General features: G+C 54.8%; 1 protein-coding gene across 1 annotated transcript; it reads left to right on the top strand.

Moving 5' to 3' along the window:
- The first annotated feature begins 27 nt into the window (after window positions 1–27).
- FAAP100 (FA core complex associated protein 100) lies at window positions 28–25072 on the top strand. The gene is made up of 10 exons (XM_038742910.1): window positions 28–75; window positions 6028–6235; window positions 8337–8455; window positions 10312–11087; window positions 12460–12604; window positions 15233–15894; window positions 17341–17477; window positions 19370–19486; window positions 20547–20633; window positions 24846–25072. The coding sequence occupies exons 2-10, from the start codon at window positions 6056–6058 to the stop codon at window positions 24969–24971; spliced, it is 2349 nt and encodes a 782-aa protein (XP_038598838.1). The 5' UTR covers window positions 28–75; window positions 6028–6055; the 3' UTR covers window positions 24972–25072.
- The last annotated feature ends 2268 nt before the right edge of the window (window positions 25073–27340 follow it).

Raw genomic sequence — 27340 nt, 5'->3', positions numbered from 1 at the left:
ACCCCCCCGGAACCCCTCCGTTCTTTCAACCGACGGCATCTCCCGAGGTCCGGACACGTCGGGAGGGTGGAAACGGTAAAACACCCCACGGACAGAGAGATACACGGAATAGGTCGTTCGGGGGGGGGGCCGAGAGCACGCGCGAGCAACGTTTATCGCAACGTGCCGGGTGTGGCGGCCGGAAGAAGCAGCGCAGGCCTACTGGGACCCTACTGGGGGTCAGAAGGTCGTGGGTTCTAATCCCACCCCCACCGCTTGTCTGCCGTGTGACCTTGGACCAGTCACTTCTCTCCATCTGGAAAATGGGGGGGGCGACGACTCGGTCCAATCCGACCGCCTTGCGTTTAGTACAGTGCCCGGCGCACGGTAAGCGCTTGACAAATACCATAAAAAGAAAGGAACGAAGATTAGAAAGTAGCCGGTTCTGGGGCCTCCCAGCCCACACGCGGGACCCCGGCCTTTCGTTCATTCGCTCAATCGTATTTTTTAATAATTATAATAATGGTATTTGTTAAGCGCCTACTATGCGCAAAGCACTGTTCTAAGCGCTGAGGAGGTTACAGAGTGATCAGGTTGTCCCACGCGGGGCTCACGGCCTTCATCCCCATTTTACAGATGAGGGAACTGAGGCCCAGAGACGTTAAGTGACTTGCCCAAAGTCACACAGCTGACAATTGGCAGAGCTGGGATTTGAACCCGTGACTTCTGACTCCAAAGCCCGGGCTCTTTCCACTGAGCCAGAGCCCCGGCCTAGGAGGGTGGGGGTCCAAAGACCCTGGGTTCTAATCCTGGCTCTGTCGCTCATCTGTTGGGTGACCTTGGGTAAGTCACTCTGGGCTAGGGAGTCCGAGGTCATGGGTTCTAATGCCGACTCCGCTACTTGTCAGCTGTGTGACTTAGGGCAAGTCACTTCACTTCTGTGGGCCTCAGTTCCCTCATCTGGAAAATGGGGATGAAGACTGGGAGCCCCACGGAGGCCCACCTGATCACCTTGTATCCCGCCCCAGCGCTTAGAACAGTGCTTTGCACATAGTAAGCGCTTAACAAATACCATCATCATCATTATTATTATTATTATCTGAAAAATGGAGGTGAAGATTGTGAGCTCCACATGGGACAAACTGATCACCTTGTATCTACTCCAGCGCTTAGAACAGTGCTCGGCACATAGTAAGCGCTTAACAAATACCGCCATTATTATTATTATTATTATTCCCTAGGCCTTGGCTTGCTCTTCTGTAAAATGAGCCCGCTGTTGGGTAGGGACCGTCTCTATATGTTGCCAACGGGTACTTCCCAAGCGCTTAGTACAGTGCTCAGCACACAGTAAGCGCTCAATAAATACGATTGAATGAATGAATGAGGATTCAATAGCCGTTCTCCTTCCTGCTCAGACTCTGAGCCCCATGGGGGACAGGGACTCCGTCTGACCTGTTAATTTATATCTCTCCCAACGCTTAGTACAGTATCTGGCACAGAGTAAGCGCTTAACGAATACCATTAAAAATAAATAATTGGTCCTCCTCCTCCTTTGACTCTGAGCCCCAAGGGACGGGGACTGCATCTGACCTGATCGACTTGTATCTCCCCCAGTGCTTGGCGCATAGTAGGTGCTGAATAAGTACCCCGGCTATTGTTATTTCCCTCTTCCTGCCTCAGTTTCTCCTCCTACAGCGTCTCTTTCAACGCTTGCTCCTCCCCCACAAAAAAGCTGCAAAGATGAGAGGCGGGAGGCGATCTTTGTGGACTGAGGCAAAGAATAATGAATAGCATTTATTCAATCGATTAATCACCGAATGGCATTTATTGAGTGCTTACTATTGAAGCAACGTGGCTTAGGGGAAAGAGCCTGGGCTTGGGAGTCAGAGGATGTGGGTTCTAATCCTGACCCCGCCACTTGTCTGCTTTGTGACCTAAGGCAAGCCACTTACCTTCTCTGGGCCTCAGTTCTCTCATCTGGAAAATGGGGATGAAGACTGTGGGACAACCCGATGGCCTTGTGACTCCCCCAGTGCTTAGAACAGTGCTTGGCATATAGTAAGCGCTTAAATACCACCATCATCATGATTCATTCATTCAATCGTATTTATTGAGCGCTTACTGTGTGGCAGAGCACTGTACTAAGCGCTCGGGAAGTCCAAGTCGGCAACATATAGAGACGGTCCCTACCCAACAGCGGGCTCACAGTCTAGAAGGGGGAGGCGGACAACAAAACAAAACATATTAACAAAATAAAATACATAGAATAAATATGCACAAATAAAATAGAGTAATAAATATGTACAAACATATATACATATACAACTGGGTGCAGAGGACTGGACTCAGCGCTTGGGAGAGGATGGTACAACAACAACAATAATAATAATAGTGGTATTTGTTAAGCGCTTACTATGTGCAAAGCACTGTTCTAAGCACTGGAGAAGCAGCGTGGCTCAGTGGAAAAGAGCCCGGGATTTGGAGTCAGAGGTCGTGGGTTCAAATCCTGGCTCCGCCAACTGTCAGCTGGGTGACTTTGGGCGAGTGACTTCACTTCTCTGGACCTTAGTGACCTCATCTGGAAAATGGGGATGAAGACTGGGAGCCCCCCGTGGGCCGACCTGATCACCTTGTAACCTCCCCAGCGCTTAGAACAGTGCTTGGCACATAGTAAGCGCTTAATAAATGCTGCCATTATTATTATTATTTGCTGTGCCTCGGCTCCCTCATCTGTAAAATGGGGATGAAGACGGTGAGTTCCCCGTGGGACAACCTGATCACCTTGTAGCCTCCCCAGCGCTTAGAACAGTCCTTGGCACGTAGTAAGTGCTTAATAAATGCCATCATTACTATTATTATTATTTGCTGTGCCTCAGTTCCCTCATCTGTAAAATGAGGATGAAGATGGTGAGCGCCCCGTGGGCCAGCCTGATCACCTTGTAACCTCCCCAGCGCTTAGAACAGTGCTTGGCACATAGTAAGCGTTTAAAAAATGCCATTATTTATCATTAACACAACGAGCGGACACTTTCCCCGCCCAGAAGTAGCCCGCGGGGTAGAGGGACTGTATTGGGCGCCGACCGTGCGCAGAGCACTGTACTGAGCAGTCAGCCACGCTTTTGACGTCATCGCGCCGCCGGCGTCGCCTCGCCTCCTGACGTCATCGCATCCGCTGCAGGGCCACGCTCCCTTACGCTCAGCCCCGCCCCGTCCTCACGTCCGCGGTAGGGCCACGCCCCTCCGGTCGCCTAGCGACGCCCGTTACGTCATCCGCGGCGCGCGGCCTCGCCCCTGACGTCACCGCGCCCTCTGGCGTCTCCCCGCCGCTCGGCCCCGCCCCTGACGTCACCCGGGGACTGCGGGGTCTCTCCGCCCCGCCCCCTGCCGGCGGGCGGCGCACGTGCGGCCTCCGCCCCCCTTTACGGCGCCTAACGCTCGGGCGGGAAAACCTCTCCTCCCCTTCCCCCAGCCCCCTCACCCCCCGGCCTGAGGTAATGGGCGCCCACACACTTCCCCCCCCTCCCCCGTTATCTCCTCATCTTGTCCTCCTTCCCGACCCCCTTCCCGTCGCCCCCTCCCCCTCCCTCCCTCCCTCCCACCCCCTTTGTCCCTCATCCCCTCTGTCCCCGTTCCTGTCTCCCCCTCACTCCCTCCGCCTCCCCCTCACTCCCCGTCCCCCCCCCGTCCTTCATCTCCTCAGTCCCCCCCAGTGTCCCCCTTCCCCTCATCCCGTCACCTCTCCTCTGTCCCCCTCAGGCCCTCTGTGTCCTCCCCCCCCGTCCCCCTTCCCCTCATTCCCTCCCCCCCGTCTCCCCCCCACTGTCCCCCTTCCCCTCAGCCCCTCACCTCTCCTCTGTCCCCCTTCCCCCCATTCCCTCCCCCCTGCTCCCCCTTCCTGCCTGTGTCCCCTCACCCCCCGTCTCCCCTCCCCGCCCCCCTCCTCCCCCCGTCCCCCTTCCCCTCACACCGTCCCCCCGTCCCCCCCCCCAGTGTCCCCCCTTCCCCTGACGCCCTCACCTCTCCCCTGTCCCCCTCAGCCCCTCTGTGTCCCCTCCCCGTCCACCCCCGTCTGTCCCCCTTCCCCTCACTCCGTCTCCCCTGACGCCCTCACCTCTCCCCTGTCCCCCTCAGCCCCTCTGCCTCCCTTCCCCTCATTCCCTCCCCCCCCGTCTCCCCCTTCCTCCCCCGCTGCCCTCCCCCCCCCCGTCCCCTGCCCCCCTCAGGCCCTCTGTGTCCCCTCCCCGTCGCCCCCTCCCCTCCCTCCCCGTCACCCCCCTCAGCCCCTCTGCCCCCTTCCCTTCTCCCCCGCCTGCCCTTCCTGTCCTCCCCTCCCGCCCCGTCTCCCCTCCGTCTCCGCTCCCGGTCCCCCCACCCCCTCTGTCTCCTCACCCCTTCTGTCCCTCTTCCTCCGTCGCCCCTCCTGCCCCCCCCCTCAGCCCCTCCGTCCCCCTTGCTCTCATCCTCTCACCCCGTCTGTCTCCTCACCCCTTCTGTCCCCCTTCCCCTCACCCCCTGTCACCCCCGTCCGTCCCCCTTCCCCTCGCCCCCGTCACCCCCTTCCTGTCCCCCTTCCCGCCCTCCCCTCCCCTCCCCTCTCCTCTCCCCCCTTCCCGTCCCCCTCCCCCCCCCTCCGTTTCCCCTTCCTCTGTGCCGCCCGCTCTGTCCCCCTCCCCTCTGTTCCCCTCAGCCCCCCCATCCCCCTTCCCCTCACCCCCCACCCCGTCTCCCCTCTGTCTCCCCCTTCCTCCTTCCTCTCATCCTCCCCCCTTCTGTCCCCCTTCCCCCGTCCCCCGTCCCCCCGTGGCCCTCCCCCCACCCCTGTCCCTGTCCCGGTCCCGTCTCCCGTCCCCCCTCACCCCTGTAGACCGGGAGGATCCCGCTGTGGGCAGGGATTGCCTCACTGCGTTGCTTGATCGGCCTCTCCCAACCGCTTAGTCCAGTGCTCCGCACACAGTCAGCGCTCAGTCAGTACGATTGAATGAATCCCCTCAGTCCACCGGCTCCCCTCCCGCCATCCCCTCACCACCCCCAGCTCCCCTCCTGCCATTCCCTCACCCCCCCAGCTCCCTCCCGCCATCCCCTCACCTCTCCTCTGTCCCCTCCCGCCATCCCCTCACCTCTCCTCTGTCCCCTCCCGCCATCCCCTCACCTCTCCTCTGTCCCCTCCCGCCATCCCCTCACCTCTCCTCTGTCCCCTCCCGCCATCCCCTCACCTCTCCTCTGTCCCCTCCCGCCATCCCCTCACCCCCTCTGTCCCCTCCCGCCATCCCCTCACCCCCTCTGTCCCGTCCCGCCATCCCCTCACCTCTCCTCTGTCCCCTCCCGCCATCCCCTCACCCCCTCTGTCCCGTCCCATCATCCCCTCACCTCCTTCCCTTCCCCACAGCACCTGTATATATGTATGTATGTATGTTTGTACATATTTATTACTCTGTTTATTTATTTATCTTACTTGTACCTATCTATTCCATTTTATTTTGTTAGTATGTTTTGTTTTGTTCTCTGTCTCCCCCTTCTAGACTGTGAGCCTGCTGTTGGGTAGGGACTGTCTCTATGTGTTGCCGACTTGGACTTCCCAAGCGCTTAGTACAGTGCTCTGCACACAGTAAGCACTCAATAAATACGATTGATTGATTGATCCCCTCACCCCCTCTGTTCCCTCTCGCCATCCCCTCACCTCTCCTCTGTCCCCTCCCTCCATCCCCTCACCTCTGTCCTCTCCCGTCATCCCCTCACCCCCTCCATTTCCCCTCCTGTCACCCCTCCCCTCCATCCCCTCCATCCCCTCCGTCACCCTGTCACCCTCTGTCCCCTCTGGTCGCCCCTTCCCTCCCCCCCCGCACCCCCCACCCCCCAACACCAGGCCAGTCCGACCCCCGACCTCTCCCTCGCCCCCCACCCATGTTTCCTTCGCCCTCCCCTCCCTCTTGAGCCCCCTTTCCCCCATCAGGGGCGAGAGGGAGGGCGAAGCAGGTGGCCGTGGCACAGGCCAGTGTCAGCGCAGAGCCCCGTCAAACTGGCCCGTGTTCCCTTCTGTGCCCCCTCTAGGAGACCCCAGGCCGGACGGACCCCCAGGATGGCAGACGACGACGACGACAACGACGGGCAGAGGGTCCGCTACCTGGCCGCGTTGGGCTGCCCGGTCGGAGGCCCGGAGGCGGGCACGGCGCGGGTGCTGTGCCACCAGGACGACGTCTACCTCGCCAGCGGGACCGAATTCGTCTACGTCTACGAACGGGCGGGGAAGCGGATCCGGGTGAGTAACGGGAGTCATCATCAATCATATTTATTGAGCGCTTACTGTGTGCAGAGCACTGTACTAAGCGCTTGGGAAGTCCAAGTTGGCAACACATAGAGACAGTCCCTACCCAACAGTGGGCTCACAGACTAAAAGGGGGAGACAGAGAACAAAACCAAACATACTAACAAAATAAAAGAAGTAGAATAGATATGTACAAGTAAAATAAATAAATAAATAAATAGAGTAATAAATATGTACAAACATATATACATATATACAGGTGCTGTGGGGAAGGGAAGAAGGTAAGATGGAAGGAGTCCTGAGGGAAAGGTTCCACCCTTCCACCGAGAGGGCCACGGGCCACGAGGGGTCCAGATTAATAATTCCGGCATTGGTGCTTACTACGTGCCAGGCACTCTACTAAGCGCCGGAAAGGATCCAAGCAGATCGTGTTGCTTGGATCAATAAATCCATCATCAATAAATACGATTGATGATGATGATGGTGTCAGACACAGTCCCTGTCCCTCATGGGGCTCGCCGTCTCCATCCCCATTTTCCAGAGGAAGGAACTGAGGCTCAGAGAATATTAATAATAATAATAATGATGGCATTTGTTAAGCCCTTACTATGTGCCAAGCACTGTTCTAAGCGCTGGGGGGGATACAAGGTGATCAGGTTGCCCCATGGGGGGCTCACAGTCTTCATCCCCATTTTCCAGATGAGGGCACTGAGGCCCAGAGAAGTGAAGTGACTAGCCCGGCATCTTTAATAATAATAATGATGGTATTTGTTAAGCACTTACTATGTGCCAAGCACTGTTCTAAGCACTAGGGTAAATACAAGGTGATTGGGTTGTCCGACATTGGGGCTCACAGTCTTGATCCCCATTTGACAGATGAGGGAACTGAGGCCCAGAGAAGTGAAGTGACTGGCCCGGCATCTTAATAATAATAATAATGATGGTATTTGTTAAGCGCTTACTATGTGCCAAGCACTGCTCTAAGCGCTAGGGTAAATACAAGGTGATCGGGTTGTCCCACATGGGGCTCACAGTCTTGATCCCCATTTGACAGATGAGGGAACTGAGGCCCAGAGAAGCTGAGTGACTTGCCCAAGTGGCAGAGCCGGGATTAGAACCCACGACCTCTGACTCCCAACCCCGGGCCCTTTCCACTGAGCCGCGCTGGTAATGGTGGTATTTGTTAAGCGCTCGCTAGGTGCCAGGCGCTGTACTGAGCGCCGGGGTGGACACCAGGTCGGGCACAGTCCCCGTCCCCCACGGGGCTCGCGGGCAAAGTGAGGAGGGAGTAGGATTTAACCCCCGCGTGACGCGGATGACGAAAGGGAAGCAAGGAGGAGTGATGCCGCTCGCCAAGGGGGAGCCAGGATTACCGTCAATCAATCAATCAATCAATCAATCGTATTTATAGAGCGCTTACTTTGTGCAGAGCACTGTACTAAGCGCTTGGGAAGTCCAAGTCGGCAACATATAGAGACGGTCCCTACCCAACAGTGGGCTCACAGTCTAGAAGTTGATGCATATTTACATATGTACATGTTTATTACTCTATTCATTTATTTATGTTACTTGTACCTCCCTATTCTATTTATTTTATCATCATCATCATCAATCGTACTTATTGAGCGCTTACTATGTGCAGAGCACTGTACTAAGCGCTTGGGAAGTACAAATTGGCAACGTATTATTATTTTATTTTATATTATTTTATTTTGTCAGTATGTTTGGTTTTGTTGTCCGTCTCCCCCTTCTAGACTGTGAGCCCGCTGTCGGGTAGGGACCGTCTCTAGATGTTGCCAGCTTGGACTTCCCAAGCGCTTAGTCCAGTGCTCTGCACGCAGTAAGCGCTCAATAAATACGATTGAGTGATTGATTAGAAGGGGGAGACAGGCAACAAGACAAAGCATGTTAAGAAAACAAAGCATATTAACAAAACAAAACATATTAAACAATATTGACATATTAAAACAAAACAAAGCCAGGGCTTCCGACTCCATGCCCGGGCCGCCACGCTCAGTCCAGCGGTCCGCACCGAGTCAGCGCCCGCGGTGGGCAGAGGGCCTCACCCGAGTATTCTTGCGTTTCCGACGCCTAGGACGTGTACAGATTTCCCGACCGAGTCTGGCACCTGGAACTCCTGGCCCTTCCGAGGGAACTTTACATCCTGTGTGCCCGGAATGGCATTTTCCGCCTTCGGCTGGACCGTCCAAACAGGTGAAAACCCCGGCGGGGGTCTCCGGGGGGGAGTCTGGGGACGTCGGAGCCCCCCGGGCGGTGGCGTGGGGGCCGCTTGGCGTCCGGAGCCACCCTCCTGATCCCGAAACTCAGTCCCATTCATTCCTTCAATCGTATTTATTAATAATAATGATGGCATCTGTTAAGCGCTTACTATGTGCAAAGCACTGTTCTAAGCGCTGGGGGGGATACAGTGTGATCAGGTTGACCCACGGGGGGCTCACAGTCCATCCCCATTTTGCAGATGAGGTCACTGAGGCTCAGAGGAATTAAGTGACTTGCCCAAGGTCACATGGCAGACGTGTGGTGGAGCCGGGATTCGAACCCACGACCTCTGACTCCAAAGCCCGGGCTCTTTCCACTGAGCCACGATTTATTGAGGGCTTACTGTGTGCCGAGCATTCATTCATTCATTGTCGTATTTATTGAGCGCTTGCTGTGTGCCGAGCATTCATTCATTCATTCAGTCGTATTTATTGAGCGCTTACTATGTGCAGAGCACTGTACTAAGCGCTTGGGAAGTCCAAGTTGGCAACATAAAGAGGCGGTCCCTACCCAACAGTGGGCTCACAGTCTAGAAGGGGGAGACATCCTTAACAAAATAAATAGAATAGTAAATATGTACAAGGAAAATAAATAGAGTAATAAATCTGTAGAAACATACATACAGGTGCTGTGGGGAGGGGAAGGAGGGAGGGCGGGGGGATGGGGAGGAGGCATAAGCACACAATAAGCGCTCAATAAATCCGATTGAATTCATTCAATCGTATTTATTGAGCACTTACTGTGTGCAGAGCACTGTACTAAGCGCTTGGGAAGTCCAAGTTGGCAACGTCTAGAGACGGTCCCTACCCAACAGTGGGCTCACAGTCTAGAAGGGGGAGACAGAGAACAAAACAAAGCATATTAACAAAATAAAATAAGTAGAATAGATATGTACAAGTAAAATAAATAGAGTAATAAATACGTACAAACATATATGCATATGTAATATGTAGATAAATATAGACATATATAGATGAATACGATGGAATAAATGAATAAAGCCCATTGTTGCGCTTAGTCCAGTGCTCTGCACGCAGTAAGCGCTCAATAAATACAGTTGAATGAATGAATGAGTGAAGCCCATTGTTGGGCAAGGATTGTCCCTGAATCATTGAATTGTACTCTCCAAGCGCTTAGGGCAGTGCTCGATTGAATCATCATCATCATCGATCGTATTTATTGAGCGCTTACTAGGTGCAGAGCACTGTACTAAGCGCTTGGGAAGTACAAAGTGGCAACGTATAGAGACAGTCCCTACCCAACGGTGGGCTCACAGTCTAAAAGGGGGAGACAGAGACCAAACATACTAACAAAATAAAATAAATAGAATAGATATGTACAAATAAATTAAATAAATGAATGAATGAAAGTCTGGAGTGGCAGCTCAGATCCTTCCACCAGGAAGTCAGGGAAGCCCTCTGGGCGGAGGCGGGCCTTCAGTGAGGCTCTAAAGTGGGGGACGTGGAACCCCGGTTGTCCGGAATCGGCCCCGCCGTTCAGCACAGCGCTCGACCCGTAGTAAGCTCCAAACCGAGGGCCCGGCGATGGGCAGGGCCCGGCTCCCACGGCCGACACGGTTCCGGGCCGGGGGTGGGACCGCTGTAACGGTGAGGCTGTCTAGACCGTCGGCTCGGTGGTGGCAAGGGACGCGCCGTCTCCCGAGCGCTTAGTACAGCCGTCCGCACCCTGGAAGTGCTCAATAAATGCGATGGACTTGAATCCCTCAATGCCGGTGGTTGCGGGGGGTTCCCGGGGGCTCCGCTGACGGCCTGCCCGCCTCTTTCCTGCAGGTCGGAGGCCGGGGCCGGTGGAGGAGAGGACCGTGACGATGCGTCGGTGGTGGGTCCCGAGGCCTGTGTACTGGCCGACCCCACTCTGTGCGCTTTCGCCATCCTGGCCACTGACGAGGGCGACGGTGTGGTCACCCTGGCCCCCGGCCCGGCCGGGTGGACCGTGAGCCTGTTCGGGCTGCCCCTCCCGGGCCCCGGCCACGGGCTCCCAACCCCCAAGGGCCGGGTGGTCCTCCCGGACGGCGGGGGAGACCCCCGCACGCCCCCCGCCCCGCGCTTCGTGCCCGTCCTGTGCTGCGCAGGGGGCCCGCTGTCCGGCGGGAGCAAGGCCGCCGCCGTGGTCCTGTGCGGGCTCCCCGACGGCCGGCTCTACCGCGTAGCCCTGCCCGCCCCCGCCGCCGACCCCGTCCGCCTCGTCCACCACCTGGAGGAGCCGGTGGTGTTCATCGGCGCCCTGAAGACCGCCGGCCCCGGGCGCGACTGCGTGGTGGCCGTCGGGCGCGGCGGCAAGGTGGCGGCCCTCAGGGCCGGGGAGCTGCGGGAATACCAGCTGCCGGGCCCCGTCCTCTGTGCCGCCTGCGGGGCCGGGAGCCGACTCTTCGTGGGCACGCGCTCCGACCTGGCGGCCGTGGACCTGGCGGCCGGGGACGGAGGCCGCCCGGCGAGGCCCGGCGACCTCGGGGACCCCCCGGCCGGCCTGCCCGCCGGCCTGGCGCCCGCCAGCTTGAGGATCTGTGGCGTGGTGACCCTGGCCGTGTCCGCCGGGACGCCGGAAGGTAGGAGGCCAGCCGGCCGGCGGGTGGGCCGAGCCCGGACCAGGGGAGCCGGGCTGTTCGGAAATGGGGCGGGAAGGACTGTGAACCCACTGTTGGGTAGGGACCGTCTCTATATGTTGCCAACTTGGACTTCCCAAGCACTTAGTACAGTGCTCTGCACACAGTCAGCGCTCAATAAATACGATCGATTGATTGATTGAAAAGGTCTCACCTCATTCAAGCAGCCGTGTGACTTTGGACAAGTCATTTAACTTTCCTGGGCTTCAGTTCCCTCATCTGGAAAAGGGGGATGGAGACCGCGAGCCCCACGTGGGACAACCTGATCACCTTGTGATAATAATAATCAATCAGTCAATCGTATTTATTGAGCGCTTGCTGTGTGCAGAGCACTGTACTAAGCGCGGGACAACCTGATCACCTTGTAATAATAATAATCAATCAGTCAATCGTATTTATTGAGTGCTTACTGTGTGCAGGGCACTGGACTAAGCGCTTGGGAAGTCCAAGTTGGCAACATAGAGAGACAGTCCCTACCCAACAGTGGGCTCACAGTCTAAAAGATAATAAAATAATAATAAATAATAATAAATACCGTGTATCTAATAATAGTAACGTAAGCTGTGTGACTTTGGGCAAGTCACTTCACTTCTCTGGGCCTCAGTTTCCTCATCTGGAAAATGGGGATGAAGACTGGGAGCCCCACCTGGGCAGAGACTGAGTCCAACCCCATTACCTTGTATCTAATGATAATAATAATAATGTAAAGTGGGTGACTTTGGGCAAGTCACTTCACTTCTCTGGGCCTCAGTTCCCTCATCTGGAAAATGGGGATGAAGCCTGTGAACCCCACGGGGGGCGGAGATTGGATCCAACCCGATTACCTCATACCTAATAATAGCAACGTCAGCTGCTGGGCAAGTCACGTACTTTCTCCGGGCCTCAGTTGCCCCTTCTGTAAAATGGGGATTGAGAGTGTGAGCCCCACGTGGGACAAGGACTGTGTCTATCCTGATTCCCCGGTATCAGTGTTTAGAACAGTGCTTGGCGCACAGTAAGAGAAGCAGCGTGGCTCAGTGGCAAGAGCCCGGGCTTTGGACTCAGAGGTCATGGGTTCAAATCCCCGTTCCGCCACTTGTCTGCTGTGTGACTGTAGGCAAGTCACTTCACTTCTCCGGGCCTCAGTTCCCTCATCTGTCAAATGGGGATGAAGACTGTGAGCCCCACGGGCCGGATCACCCCCAGCGCTTAGAACGGTGCTTTGCACATAGTAAGCGCTTAATAAATGCCATTATTATTATTATTAATAACAAGTACCGTGGTTATTATTCCCATCATCATCGCCGCTGACCGTGCCCTTCCCTTGGTCCTCCAGGAGAAGCGGAACTGTTGGCGCTGACGGCCAAGGGCCGGCTGATGACCTGCCGCCCGGGGCCGCGGGCGCCCGGGAAGGGGACGGTGGCCCGCTCGGGACGGAGGATCAAGGACCTGCTCTCCGGCATCGGCGACGTCTCCGAGAGGTAGGGCATTCCGGGACCGCCCGGCCGGAAGGGAGCATTCCCTGCCGGAGAGACCGCGCGCTTCCCCTCCCCGGAATATTCCGCCTGAGGAAGCGCCAGGAGGACCTGGCTTCTCATCCCGCCTCCTCCGCTTGGCAGCTGGGCGACCCGGGGCCAGTCCCTTAGAGAAGCAGTGGGGCTCGGCGGAAAGAGCCCGGGCTTTGGAGTCGGAGGTCACGGGTTCTAATCCCGGCTCCGCCACTTTCATTCCATCGTATTGATTGAGCGCTTACTGTGTGCAGAGCACTGGACTAAAGCGCTTGGGAAGTCCAAGTTGGCAACATAGAGAGACGGTCCCTACCCAAGAGCGGGCTCACGGTCTCGAAGGGGGAGACAGAGAACAAAACATATTAGAGAAGCAGCGTGGCTCGGTGGAAAGAGCCCGGGCTTTGGAGTCGGAGGTCACGGGTTCGAATCCCGGCTCCGCCACTTTCATTCCGTCGTATTGATTGAGCGCTTACTGTGTGCAGAGCACTGGACTAAAGCGCTTGGGAAGTCCAAGTTGGCAACATAGAGAGATGGTCCCTACTCAACAGCGGGCTCACGGTCTTGAAGGGGGAGACAGACAACAAAACCAAACCTATTAGAGAAGCAGCGTGGCTCGGTGGACAGAGCCCGGGCTTTGGAGTCAGAGGTCATGGGTTCAAATCCCAGCTCTGCCCATTGTCAGCTGTGTGACTTTGTGCTCTGCACACAGTAAGCGCTCAATAAATACGACTGAATGAATGAAAGAGCCCAGGCTTGGGAGTCAGAGGATATGGGTTCTAATCCCGCCCCCGCCACTTGTCTGCTGTGAGACCTTGGGCAAGTCGCTTCACTTCTCTGTGCCTCAGTGACCTCATCTGGAAAAAGGGGATTAAGACTGTGAGCCCCATGTGGGACAACCTGATCACCTTGTATCCTAAGCGCTGGGGAAGTTACAAGGTGATCAGGTTGTCCCACGGGGGGGCTCACGGTCTTCATCCCCATTTTACAGATGAGGGAACTGAGGCCCAGAGAAGTGAAGTGATTTGCCCAAAGTCCCACAGCCGACAAGTGGCAGAGCCGGGATTTGAACCCACAACCTCTGACACCAAAGCCCGGGCTCTTTCCACTGAGCCACGCTGCTTCCCTACCCTGATGGGTCATCAGGTCGTCCCATGTGGGGCTCACAGTCTTTAATCCCCATTTTCCAGATGAGGGAAATGAGGCCCAGAGAAGTGACGTGGCCTGCCCAAGGTCACCCAGCAGACACGTGGCAGAGCTGGGATGAGAACCCAAGTCCTCAGGCTTCCAGGCCCGGGCTCTTTCCATTAGGCCACACTGCTTGTCCAAGGTCACATAGCAGACCTGCTAGGGGGCCAGAATTAGAACCCAGGTCCTTCTGCCTCCCGGGCCTGGTCTCTACCCACTAGGCTTCGCTGCATCTTCAGCTCCTTCAGGGTCTTGCTTGGGGGTGAGAGAGAAAGAGAGAGAGAGAGACAGAGACAGAGAGAGGAAGGGAAGGAAGGAGGAAAGAGAGAGAGAAAAAGAGGGAAAGAAAGAATAGAAGGAAAGCAAAAGAAGGAAAGAAAAAAGCAAGAGAAAGAAAGAAGGGAAGAGAAAAAGCAAAAGGGGAAAAGGAAAGAGAAAAAGAAGGAAAGAAAAGGCAAGAGAAAGAAGGAAAGAGAAAGCAAAAGATAGGAAAAAGGAAAGAGAAAAAAGGAAAGGAAAAAGAAAACGGAAAGAGAAAGGAAAAAAGGAAAGAGAAAAAGCAAGAGAGAGGGAGGAAGGAAGAGAAAAAGGGAAAGAAAATAGAAGGAAAGCAAAAGAAAAAAGGAAAGAAGGAAAGAAAAAAAGCAAGAGAAAGAAAGAAGGAAAGAGAAAAAGCAAAAGATAGGGAAAAGGAAAGAGAGAAAGAAAAAAGGAAAGAAGGAAAGGACAAAGAAAAAAGGGAAAGAGAAAGAAAAAAAGGAAAGAGAAAAAGCAAGAGAAAGAAAAAATAGAAGGGAAGAAAAAGCAAAAGAGGAAAAAGGAAAAAGAGAAAATGGAAAGAAATAAAAAACGAAATAGGAACAAGAAAAAAGGAAAGAAAAAAGTGGAAAGAAGAAAAAGGAAAAAAGGAAAGAAAGGGAGAAAGAAAAAAGGAAATAGGAAAAAAAGGAAAGAGAAAAGTGGAAAGAAAAAAGGAAAGAACGAAAGGGAAAAGGAAAGAGAAAAAGCAAGAGAAAGAAAAAAGAAGGAAGGAGAAAGAGGAAAAGGAAAGAAAAAAGGGAAGAAGAATAAAAAAATAATAGGAAAAAGGAAAGAGAAAGAAAAGTGGAAAGAAGGAAAGGGGAATGAAAAATGGAAAGAGAAAGAAAAGTGGAAAGAAGGAATGGGAAAAGAGACAAGAAAGAAAGAAAGCGAGAAGAGAAGAGCAGGCCGTGTCGGGCGGCCACCGGGCCCTCGGGTGAGCGAGCGGGTGGTCCGGTGTGCGGGCTCGGCGAGGCGGAAGGCGGGTGTCCCTTCGGTCGGAGGAGAAGCCTGCCTTCTCATTCCGCCTCCGCCGCTCGATGGCCGAGCGGCCCCCCGCCCCCCGAGGGGGTCTTCCCCGAAGACCGAGTGTCCGCCCCGTCCCCGTCCCCGCAGGGTGGGCTTCCTGAGGAAGGCCGTGGAGCAGAGGAACCGGGCCCTGGCGGGGCTGAACGAGGCCCTGAACGTGAGCTGCGCCCTCCTGGGCGGGCGGCGGGACCCCCGGCCCCTGGGCTGCAGCGCCCGCGCCCTCTGGACCCCGCCCGGGCCCCGCGCCGCCCTGGCCCTCGCCTGCGTCCTGCACAACGCCGGCGCCTTCGGCCTGGACGGCGGCTGGACCCTCTGCGTCCGGCTGGCGCCCGCGGGCCGGCCCCGGGGCGGGGGGCTCTCCGGCCCCGCCACCTACACCGTCCCGCTGGGCCCGCTGCCGCCCGGCGGGCGCACGGAAGCCACGCTGCCCCTGGGCCCGGGCCCCGGCCGCCCGCCCGCCCTGCCCGTCGCCGTCTCCTGCTCGCTCTTCTACAGCCTCGGGCCGCCCGGCCCGGAGGGCGTCTGCCTGCCGCTGAGCCGACACTCGGTGGACGTGCTGCAGTGCCTCCGTTTCCCCGGCCCGGCCCCGGCCCCCGGCCCGACCCCCGACCCCGTGGACGCCTTCCTGGGCCGGGCGCGGGCGCGGGCGCGGGAGGAGCCCCCCGCGGCGCGCTACGTGCCGCCCTCCGTGGCCTCCATCAAGGTGTCCGCCCGGCTGCTGAGGAGCGCCCTGAAGGACCGCTGCCCGGGTCAGTAACGCCCGCCCGCCCTCCTCGGGGGTCGGTTTTTACGCCCCCGTTGCCACGTGCCTCCCCTCCTCGTCCCCAACATTAACAACTGTGGTATCTATTGAGCACTTCTTCATCATCATCAATCGTATTTATTGAGCGCTTACTATGTGCAGAGCACTGTCTTGGGAAGTACAAATTGGCAACATATAGAGACAGTCCCCACCCATCAGTGGGCTCACGGTCTAAAAGGCACTTCTTAGGTGCCGGGCACTGTACTGAACCCCCCCAAGGGCGGGGGGATACCAGCTCATCGGGTTGATCGCCTGGGTTCGCATCCCGCCTCCGCCGCTTCCCTGCCGGGGAACCTCGGGGCAGTCGAAGCAGCGTGGCTCAGTGGAAAGAGCCCGGGCTTTGGAGTCAGAAGTCAAGGGTTCAAATCCCGGCTCCGCCGCTTGTCAGCCGGGTGACTTTGGGCCGGTCACTTCCCTTCTCTGCGCCTCGGTTCCCTCATCTGTAAAATGGGGAGGAAGACCATGAGCCCCCCCGTGGGACAACCTGATCGCCTTGTAACCTCCCCAGCGCTTAGAACAGGGCTTGACACATAGTAAGCGCTTAATAAATGCCGTCATCATTTTTAGACTGTGAGCCCACTGTTGGGTAGGGACTGTCTCTAGATGTTGCCGACTTGTACTTCCCAAGCGCTTAGTCCAGTGCTCTGCACACAGTAAGCGCTCAATAAATACGATTGATTGATCATCATCGTCATTCTCCGGGCCTCAGTGCCCTCATCTGGAAAATGGGGACAGGGACTGTGTCCGGCCCGATTATCACAGATCTACCCCGCTGCCAAGCGAGCCTGGCACGTAGTAAGTGCTTACCAAATACCATGAGAAACCAAAAAACAGGCCCTGTCCCACATGGAGCTCTCAGTCTCGAGCCCCATTTTCCTGATGGGGGAACTGAGGCCCAGAGAATAATAAAAATTATAATCATCATGATAGCATTTATTAAGCACTTACTATGTGCCAAGCACCGTTCTAAGCGCTGGGGAGATTACAAGGTGATCAGGTTGGCCCACGTGGGGCTCCCAGTCTTCATCCCCATTTTACAGGTGAGGGAACTGAGGCCCAGAGAAGTGGAGCGACTTGCCCAAGGTCCCACAGCAGACAAGCGGCGGGGGCGGGATTAGAACCCACGTCCTCTGACTCCCAAGCCCGGGCTCTTTCATTCATTCATTCATTCATTCAATCGTATTTATTGAGCGCTTACTGTGTGCAGAGCACTGGACTAAGCGCTTGGGAAGTCCAAATTGGGAACCTATAGAGACGGTCCCTACCCAACAGTGGGCTCACAGTCTAGAAGGGCTCTTGCCACTGAGCCACGCTGAATGAATCTCCCGGTTCCGAAGGCCCGGCGTGACTCGGTTTCCCCCTTTCTCCGCGGGCCCCTTCCCCCCCGCTCCAGAAGCCCCCCTGTGCTGCGGCACCCTGAGGTGGCTCCTGGCGGAGAACGACGCGGCGGATGCGGTGAGGACCCGGGCCGTGGCCGCGGTCCGGGCGCTGGCCCCCGACGGGAACGACGTCCACCTCCTCGTCCGAGAGGCAAGGGAGGGGACCCATCCGGGTGGGCGGCGACCGGCTTGGGAGACTCCACTGATAATAATAATAATAATAACGACGGCGTTTATTAAGCGCTTACTATGTGCCAAGCACTGTTCTAAGCACCGGGGAGATTACAAGGAGATCAGGTTGTCCCACGGGGGGGGGCGCCCAGTCTCCATCCCCATTTTCCAGATGAGGGAACTGAGGCCCACAGAAGTGAAGTGACTTGCCCAAAGTCACACCACTGACAGTGGAGTCGAACCCATGACCCCTGACTCCAAAGCCCGGGCTCTTTCCACTGAGCCACCCTGCTTCTCTGATAATAACCGTGGTATCCGTTCAGCCCTTACTATGTGCTAAGCGCTGGGGTGGAGGCAACCAAATCGGGTCGGACACGGTCCCTGCCCCGCGTGGGGCTCGCGGTCTCCAGCCCCGTTTTACAGATGAGGGAACTGAGGCACAGGGAAGCGAAGTGACTTACCCAGGGTCACCCAGCAGATGAGTGGCAGAGCCGGGATTAGAACCCGTGACCTTCCGACTCCCAAGCCCGGGCTCTACCCACTGGGCCATTTTGTTTTAACATCCATCTCCCGCTGTAGACTGTCAGCTCCTTGTGGGCTGGGATCTGATAATAATGGTAATGATGGCATTTATTAAGCGCTTACTATGCGCAAAGCACTGTTCTAAGCGCTGGGGAGGTTACAAGGGGATCAGGTTGTCCCACGGGGGGCTCCCAGTCTTAATCCCCATTTTACAGATGAGGTCACTGAGGCCCAGAGAAGTTAAGTGACTTGCCCAAGGTCACACAGCAGACATGTGGCTGAGCCGGGATTCGAACCCCTGACCTCTGGCTCCAAAGCCCGGGCTCTTTCCACTGACCCACGCTGCTTCTCTATCTACCGCCTCTGTTGTATTGGACCTTTCCAAGCGCTTAATACAGCGCTCTGCACACAGCGCTCAATTGTTATGGTCGTCACGGTACTTTTTTTAAAAATAAGGTTATAATCATCATCAGTCGTATTTATTGAGCGCTTACTGTGTGCAGAGCACGCATTATAATAATAATGATAGCATTTATTAAGCACTTACTATGTGCAAAGCACTGTTCTAAGCGTTGGGGAGGTTCCAAGGTGATCAGGTTGTCCCCCGGGGGGCTCCCAGTCCTCATCCCCATTTTGCAGATGAGGGAGCTGAGGCCCAGAGAAGTGAAATGACTTGCCCAAAGTCACACAATTGGCAGAGTTGGGATTAGAATCCGTGACCTCTGACTCCCAAGCCCGTGCTTTTTCTTAAGCGCTTACTATGTGCAAAGCACCGTTCTAAGCGCTGGGGAGGTTCCAAGGTGATCAGGCTGTCCCCCGGGGGCCTCACAGTCTTCATCCCCATTTTACAGATGAGGGAGCTGAGGCCCAGAGAAGTTGTGACTTGCCCAAAGTCACACAACTGGCAGAGTCGGCATTAGAACCCATGAACTCTGACGCCCAAGCCCCTGCTCTTTCTTAAGCGCTTACTATGTGCCGGGCACTGTACTAAGCGCTGGGGTGGAGACAAGCGTATCGGGTCGGACCCAGTCTCTGTCCCATGTGGTCCTCCCAGTCTTCATCCCCATTTTCCAGATGAGATCACTGAGGCCCAGAGAAGCGAAGGGACTCACCCAGGGTCGTACGGCAGATGCGTGGCGGAGCCGGGACTCGAACCCAGGTCCTTCCGACCCCCAGCCCGGGCTCTAACCACCAGGCAGCACTGCCACTCCTTAGGAGCAGGGACGGTGACGACCAGCCGCGTGGTGTCGGCCCAGGGCCGCGCGCAGGGTGGGCGCCCAACAAGTTGCCCCGCTTGACGGGCGCCCAACAAGTTGCCCGGCTTGATGGGCGTCATCCCGGCCGTGACAGGTGGCAGTGACGGAGCTGTGCCCGGCGGGCCCCATCGAGGCCGTGGAGATCCAGATGGAGAGCGTCACTCTCGCCAACCTCTGCTGCCTCCACCACGCCGTCGTCCAGCGCTTCCTGGTATGGACCGACGGACGGATGGACGGATGAGGGACGGGAGAGAAGGGAGGAAGGGGCAGGGAGAAAAAGGAAGGGGAAGAAGGAAAGGGAAGTAGAAGGAGAGGGGAAGGCATGCCAGGGGAGAAGGCAAAGGAGAGAAGGGGGAAGAAGGAAAGGGAGGAGAGGGGGAGGAATTGGGAGGGCAGAAGGGGGAAGAAGGAAAGGGAAGGAAGGGAGAAGGGAGAGGAGAGGAGAAGGAAAAGAAGGGGAGGAGGGGGAAGGAGAGGGGAAGGAATAGGGAGGGGAGAAGGGAAGTAGAAGGAGAGGGGAAGGAATTGGGAGGGGAGAAGGGAAAGGGGAGGGAGTAAGGGAAGTAGAAGGAGAGGGGAAGGAATTGGGAGGGGAGGGGGAAGGAATTGGGAAGGGAGAAGGGGGAAAGGGGAAGGAATTGGGAGGAGAGAAGGGAAGGGGGAAGAAGGTAAGGAGAAGGAGAGGATAAGGAATTGGGAGGGGAGAAGGGGGAAGAAAGGGGAAGGAATTGGGAGAAGAGAAGGGAAAGGGGAGGGAAGGAGAAGGAGGGGGAAGGAATTGGGAGGAGAGCAGGGTAAGGGGAGGGGAGAAGGGGAAGTAGGGAAGGAGAAGGAGAGGGGAAGGAATTGGGAGGGGAGAAGGGGGAAGGAGGAGAGGGGAAGGAATTGGGAGGAGGGAACGGAAAGGGGAGGGAAGAAGGGAAGGAGAAGGAGAGGGGAAGGAATTGGGAGGGGAGAAGGGGGAAGAAGGAAAGGGAGAAGGAGAGGGGAAGGAATTGGGAGGGGAGAAGGGGGAAGAAGGAAAGGGAAGGGGAAGGAATTGGGAGGGGAGAAGGAAGAAAAAGGAGAGGGGGAGGAGAAGGGGGAGAAGGCCGAGCGCAGCCAGCCCGGGCCCGGAGGGCAGCCCTCGGGGGGACGGTCCGTCGCTGTCATCCTCTCCCCCGGTTTTTCTGGGGGACCCAACGCCCCCCCACCCCCGGCTCCCCAACTCTCCTCCTTAACCGTGTGCTGTCTGGCCGGCCCGGCCTCTCCCCCCTCCCCGCCCCCCTCAGACTTTGGTGATGGACCAAGCGTCCCGGGAGTCCGACCCGCCTCACCTCCGCCTGCACTGTCTGCGGCAGATCCACAGCGACCACGAGGTGAGGCCCGAGACCCCCCCAACCGGGACCCCCCCGGGACCCCCCCCGGGACCCCCCCCCCCGGGACCCCCGAGCCTCCCCTCCAAACTCCCAGCGCACAGATACGCACGTTCCTCGCCGCCCGGAGAAGTCCACTCCCGGGCCCGGACTACAGTCAGTCGTATTTATTGAGCGCTTCCTTTGCGCAGAGCCCTGGTCTAAGCGCTCGGGGGAGTGGGATAGAACAGTGTAATAGATACGTGACCTGCCCACAGTGAGCTGACGGTCTAGAGAAGCAGCATAGCATAGTGGCTAGAGCCCGGGCTTGGGAGCCGGAAGGTCCTGGGTTCTAATCCCAGGATTAGACTGTGAGCCCACCGTTGGGTAGGGACCGTCTCTATCTGTTGCCAACTTGGACTTCCCAAGCGCTTAGTACAGTGCTCTGCACACAGAAAGCGCTCAGTAAATACAAGTGAATGAATGAATGAATAATCCCGGCTCCACCACCTGTCTGCCGAGGCACGTCACCTCACTTGTCTGGGCCTCGGTTCCCTCATCTGGAAAATGGGGACTGAGGCGGTGAGCCCCACGGGGGACAGAAACTACGTCCAACCTGATTATCTTGTAGCTTACCGAGCGCTTAGCACATAGTAAGCGTTTAACAAATACCGTTATTATAGTTGAAGGGATGGGTGAGCCGAATAGAACAGAATCAGCATCGGTCTCGTTTCCTGCTCACAGCGAGGTCCCAGTCTGGGCCAGGAAGCGGCCGCTAACACTGTACTGAGCGCTGGGGTAGATAGGCATATTTATAGAGCGCTTACTGTGTGCGGAGCACTGTACTCAATAATAATAATAATAATGGCATTTATTAAGCGCTTACTGTGTGCCAAACACTGTCCTGATAATAATAATGATGGTATTTGTTAAGCACCCAGTGACCTCCTCTGTCAAACAATAATAATGGCATTTATTAAGCGCTTACTATGAGCCAAACACTGTCCTGATAATAATAATGATGGTATTTGTTAAGCGCCCAGTGACCTCCTCTGTCAAATAATAATAATGATGGCTTTTATTAAGCACTTACTATGTGCCAAATACTGTCCTGATAATATTAATGATGGTATTTGTTAAGCGCCCAGTGACCTCCTCTGTCAAATAACAATAATGATGGCTTTTATTAAGCGCTTACTATGTGCCAAACACTGTACTGATAATAATAATGATGGTATTTATTAAGCGCCCAGTGACCTCCTCTGTCAAATAATAATAATGATGGCTTTTATTAAGCGCTTACTATGTGCCAAATACTGTCCTGATAATATTAATGATGGTATTTATTAAGCGCCCAGTGACCTCCTCTGTCAAATAACAATAGTGATGGCTTTTATTAAGCGCTTACTATGTGCCAAACACTGTCCTGATAATAATAATAATGGTATTTATTAAGCGCCCAGTGACCTCCTGTCAAATAATAATAATGGCATTTATTAAGCACTTACTATGTGCCAAACACTGTCCTAATAATAATAGTGATGGTATTTGTTAAGCGCCCGGTGACCTCCTCTGTCAAATAATAATAATGGCATTTATTAAGCGCTTACTATGTGCCAAACACTGTCCTGATAATAATAGTGATGGTATTTGTTAAGTGCCCGGTGACCTCCTCTGTCAAATAATAATAATGGCATTTATTAAGCGCTTACTATGTGCCAAGCACTGTTCTAATTGCTGGGGAGGTTACCAGGTGATCGGGTTGTCCCCTGGGGGGCTCCCAGTCTTCATCCCCATTTTGCAGATGAGGTCACTGAGGCCCAGAGAAGTGAAGTGACTTGCCCAAAGTCACCCAGCTGACAAGCGGCGGGGCCGGGATTTGAACCCACGACCTCTGACTCCAAAGCCCGGGCTCTTTCCACTGAGCCACACTGCTTTTCTAATGATACTGACACCCGTCTACTTGTTTTGTTGTCTATTTATTCCATCGTATTCATCTATATACGTCTATATTCATCTATATATTATATATGTTTGTACGTATTTATTACTCCATTTATTTATTTATTTTACTTGTACATATCTATTCTATTTATTTTACATTGTTAATATGTTTGGTTTTGTTGTCCGTCTCCCCCTTCTAGACTGTGAGCCCGCTGTTGGGGAGGGACTTTCTCTATATGTTGCCAACTTGGCCTTCCCAAGCTCTTAGTACAGTGCTCTGCACACAGTAAGCGCTCACTAAATACGATTGAATGAATGAATGAATGAATGTCTCCCCCTTCTAGACTGCAAGCCCGTTGTCGGGTAGGGACCGTCTCTAGATGTTGCCGACTTGGACCTCCCAAGCACTCAGTACAGTGCTCTGCGCATAGTAAGCGCTCAATAAATGTGATTTGATAATAATAATAATAATGGCATTTGTTAAGCGCTTACTATGTGCAAAGCACTGTTCTAAGCGCTGGGGAGGTTACAAGGTGATCAGGTTGTCCCACGGGGGGCTCACAGTCTTCATCCCCATTTTACAGATGAGGTAACTGAGGCACAGAGAAGAATAATAATAATAATAATAATGGCATAATAATAATAAAAGAGGTGGAGCCGGGATTTGAACCCACGACCTCTGACTCCAAATCCTGGGCTCTTTCCACTGAGCCACGCTGCCTCTAAGCACTGGGGAGGTTGCCTGTCCACAAGTTTTGTTTTGTTGTCTGTCTCCCCCTTCTAGACCGTGAACCCGTTGTCGGGTGGGGACCGTCTTTATTTGTTGCCAACCTTGACTTCTCAAGTGCTCCGCACACAGTAAGCGCTCAGTAAATACGATTGAGTGAATGAATGAATGTACTGAGCGCCCGGGAGAGGACAGTATAACGATAAACAGACGCATCCCCCCCCCACCCCGCTCACAGCGAGCCGACAGTCCAGAGGGAGAGGCCGACGTCCGCGGCAATCACGGAGCGCTTATGGTTCAGCGGGCCTGGGAATCAGGAGGACCTGGATTCTAATCCTGCCCACTGTTGGGTAGAAGGCCTTCCCAGACTGAGTCCCTTCCTTCCTCTCCCCCTCGTCCCCCTCTCCATCCCCCCCTTCTTACCTCCTTCCCTTCCCCACAGCACCTGGATGTATGGATATATGTTTGTAATAATAATAATAATAATGATGGCATTTGTTAAGCGCTTACTATGTGCAAAGCACTGTTCTAAGCGCTGGGGGGGGGATACAAGGTGGGCATGACGTCCCACGGGGGGCTCACGGTCTTAATCCCCATTTTACAGATGAGGGAACTGAGGCTCAGAGAAGTGAAGTGACTTGCCCAAGGTCACACAGCAGACATGTGGGGGAGCCGGGATTCGAACCCATGACCTCTGACTCCCAAGCCCGTGCTCTTTCCACTGAGCCACGCTGCTTCTCTACATATTACATTATATATTATATATTACACATATATTATATATATATATTACATACATATTATATATTACATATAGTAATATGTTTGTACATATTTATTACTCTATTTATTTATTTATTTTATTTGTACATATCTATTCTATTTATTTTATTTTGTTAGTATGTTTGGTTTTGTTCTCCGTCTCCCCCTTTTAGACCGTGAGCCCACCGTTGGGTAGGGACCGTCTCTGTATGTTACCAATTTGGATTTCCCAAGCGCTTAGTCCAGTGCTCTGCACACAGTAAGCGCTCAATAAATCCGATTGATGACGATGATGGCCGCCTCTACACGTTGCCAACTTGTACTTCCCAAGCGCCCAGTCCAGCGCTCTGCACCCAGTAAGCGCTCAAGAAATGCGACCGACGATGACGACGCCTCCGCCGCTGCGGAGAAGCAGCGGAAAAGAGCCCGGGCTTTGGAGTCAGAGGTCGTGGGTTCCGATCCCGGCTCCGCCGCTTGTCAGCTGGGTGACTTCGGGCAAGTCCCTTCGCTTCTCTGGGCCTCAGTTCCCTCCTCTGGAAAATGGGGATGAAGACTGGGAGCCCCACGTGGGACAACCCGATCACCTTGTAACCTCCCCAGTGCTTAGAACAGTGCTTGGCACATAGTAAGCGCTTAACAAATACCAACATTATTATTATTGCCGGCTGTGTGACCTCGGGCCAGTCGCTTTGCCTCTCTGGGCCCCAGGTGGAAGGACCACCCCCCGAGAGATTGGGTTCGGTTGTTGTTTTTTTTTTGACTTTTGGCTTTTGTCTCCCCCCGGCCGCCCCCGCGGGACGCAGACGCTGCTGAAGCAAGTGCGGAGCTTGAGAGACCACCCCGGGCGGGAGGACGACGCCGGCGCCGCAGCCGAGGAGCTGCTGCGGCTCTACCGGCGGCTGCGCAACCCCGGCCTCGTCCTGCTCTGACCGCCGAGACCCCTCCCCGCCATGGGCCGCTTTCGGCCCGCAACCACCGGTCACGGTCATGGTGCTATTTGGTAAGCGCTCACTATGGACTGAGCGCCGGGGCGGATGCGAAGCCGGTCGGGTTGGGCACGGCCCCCGCCCCACGTGGGGCTCGGTGGGACGAGCACGGGCTTTGGAGTCGGAGGTCATGGGTTCCGATCCCGACTCCGCCGCGTGGCTGCTGTGTGACCTTGGGCAAGTCGCTTCACTTCTCTGTGCCTCGGTTCCCTCATCTTTAAAACGGGGATGAAGACTGTGAGCCCCACATGGGACCACCTCATCTCCTTGTATCTCCCCCAGCGCTTAGAACAGTGCACATAGTAAGCGCTTAACAAATACCAACATTATTATTATTATTTGGAGTCAGAGGTCATGGGTTCCAATCCCGACTCCGCCGCGTGGCTGCTGTGTGACCTTGGGCAAGTCGCTTCACTTCTCTGTGCCTCTGTTCCCTCATCTTTAAAACGGGGATGAAGACTGTGAGCCCCACATGGGACCACCTCATCTCCTTGTATCTCCCCCAGCGCTTAGAACAGTGCACATAGTAAGCGCTTAACAAATACGAACATTATTATTATTATTTGGAGTCGGAGGTCATGGGTTCCAATCCCGACTCTGCCACGTGGCTGCTGTGTGACCTTGGGCAAGTCGCTTCACTTCTCTGTGCCTCGGTTCCCTCATCTTTAAAACGGGGATGAAGACTGTGAGCCCCACATGGGACCACCTCATCTCCTTGTATCTCCCCCAGCGCTTAGAACAGTGCACATAGTAAGCGCTTAACAAATACGAACATTATTATTATTATTTGGAGTCGGAGGTCATGGGTTCCAATCCCGACTCTGCCACGTGGCTGCTGTGTGACCTTGGGCAAGTCGCTTCACTTCTCTGTGCCTCGGTTCCCTCATCTTTAAAACGGGGATGAAGACTGTGAGCCCCACATGGGACCACCTCATCTCCTTGTATCTCCCCCAGCGCTTAGAACAGTGCACATAGTAAGCGCTTAACAAATACGAACATTATTATTATTATTTGGAGTCGGAGGTCATGGGTTCCAATCCCGACTCCGCCACGGGGCTGCTGTGTGACCTTGGGCAAGTCGCTTCACTTCTCTGTGCCTCGGTTCCCTCACCTGTAAAACGGGGATGAAGACTGTGAGCCCCACGTGGGACCACCTCATCTCCTTGTGTTCCCCCCCGGCGCTTAGAACGGTGCTTTGCACATAGTAAGCGCTTAACAAATACCAACATTATTATTATTATTTGGAGTCAGAGGTCATGGGTTCCAATCCCGACTCCACCGCGTGGCTGCTGTGTGACCTTGGGCAAGTCACTTCACTTCTCTGTGCCTCGGTTCCCTCATCTGTAAAACGGGGATGAAGACTGTGAGCCCCACATGGGACCACCTCATCTCCTTGTGTTCCCCCCCAGCGCTTAGAACAGTGCTCTGCACATAGTAAGCACTTAACAAATACCAACATTATTATTATTATTTGGAGTCAGAGGTCATGGGTTCCAATCCCGACTCCACCACGTGGCTGCTGTGTGACCTTGAGCAAGTCACTTCACTTCTCTGAGCCTCAGTGACCTCATCTGGTAAATGGGGATTAAAAAATTGTGAGCCCCACGTGGGGCAACTTGATCACCCTGTATCCCCCCCAGCGCTTAGAACAGTGCTCTGTACATAGTAAGCGCTTAACAAATGCCGTCGTCATCATCAGATGAAGCCACTGAGGCAGAGGAGCGACCTGCCCAAGGTCACACAGCGGACAAGAGGCGGAGCCGGATCGATGCCAGGTTAATAATAGTGATGGCATTTATTAAGCGCTTACTATGTGCAAAGCACTGTTCTAAGCGCTGAGCACTGTTCTAAGTGCTGAGCTGATGATGATGATGGCATTTGCTAAGCGCTTACTATGCCAACTTGTACTTCCCAAGCGCTTAGTACAGTGCTCTGCACACAGTAAGCGCTCAATACATACGATTGAATGAATGAATGTGCCAAGCACTGTTCTAAGCACTGGGGGAGATTCAATCAATCAATCAATCAATCGTATTTATTGAGCGCTTTATGTGTGCAGAGCACTGTACTAAGCGCTTGGGAAGTACAAGTTGGCAACATATAGAGGCAAGTCCCTACCCAACAGTGGGCTCACCAGGTGATCAGGTTGTCCCACGTGGGGCTCACAGTCTTAATCCCCATTTTACAGATGAGGGAACTGAGGCACAGAGAAGTGATGTGACTTGCCCGGGACTCAGAAGGATATGGGTTCTAATCCGCATAATAATAATAATAATAATAATAATGGCATTTGTTAAGCACTTACTATGTGC

This window comes from Tachyglossus aculeatus, unplaced genomic scaffold, assembly GCF_015852505.1.
Source record: "Tachyglossus aculeatus isolate mTacAcu1 unplaced genomic scaffold, mTacAcu1.pri scaffold_1_arrow_ctg1, whole genome shotgun sequence".
Lineage (NCBI taxonomy): Eukaryota > Metazoa > Chordata > Mammalia > Monotremata > Tachyglossidae > Tachyglossus > Tachyglossus aculeatus.
Note: the sequence above shows the minus strand (reverse complement) of the source record. Positions and strands in the feature narration are given on the sequence as shown.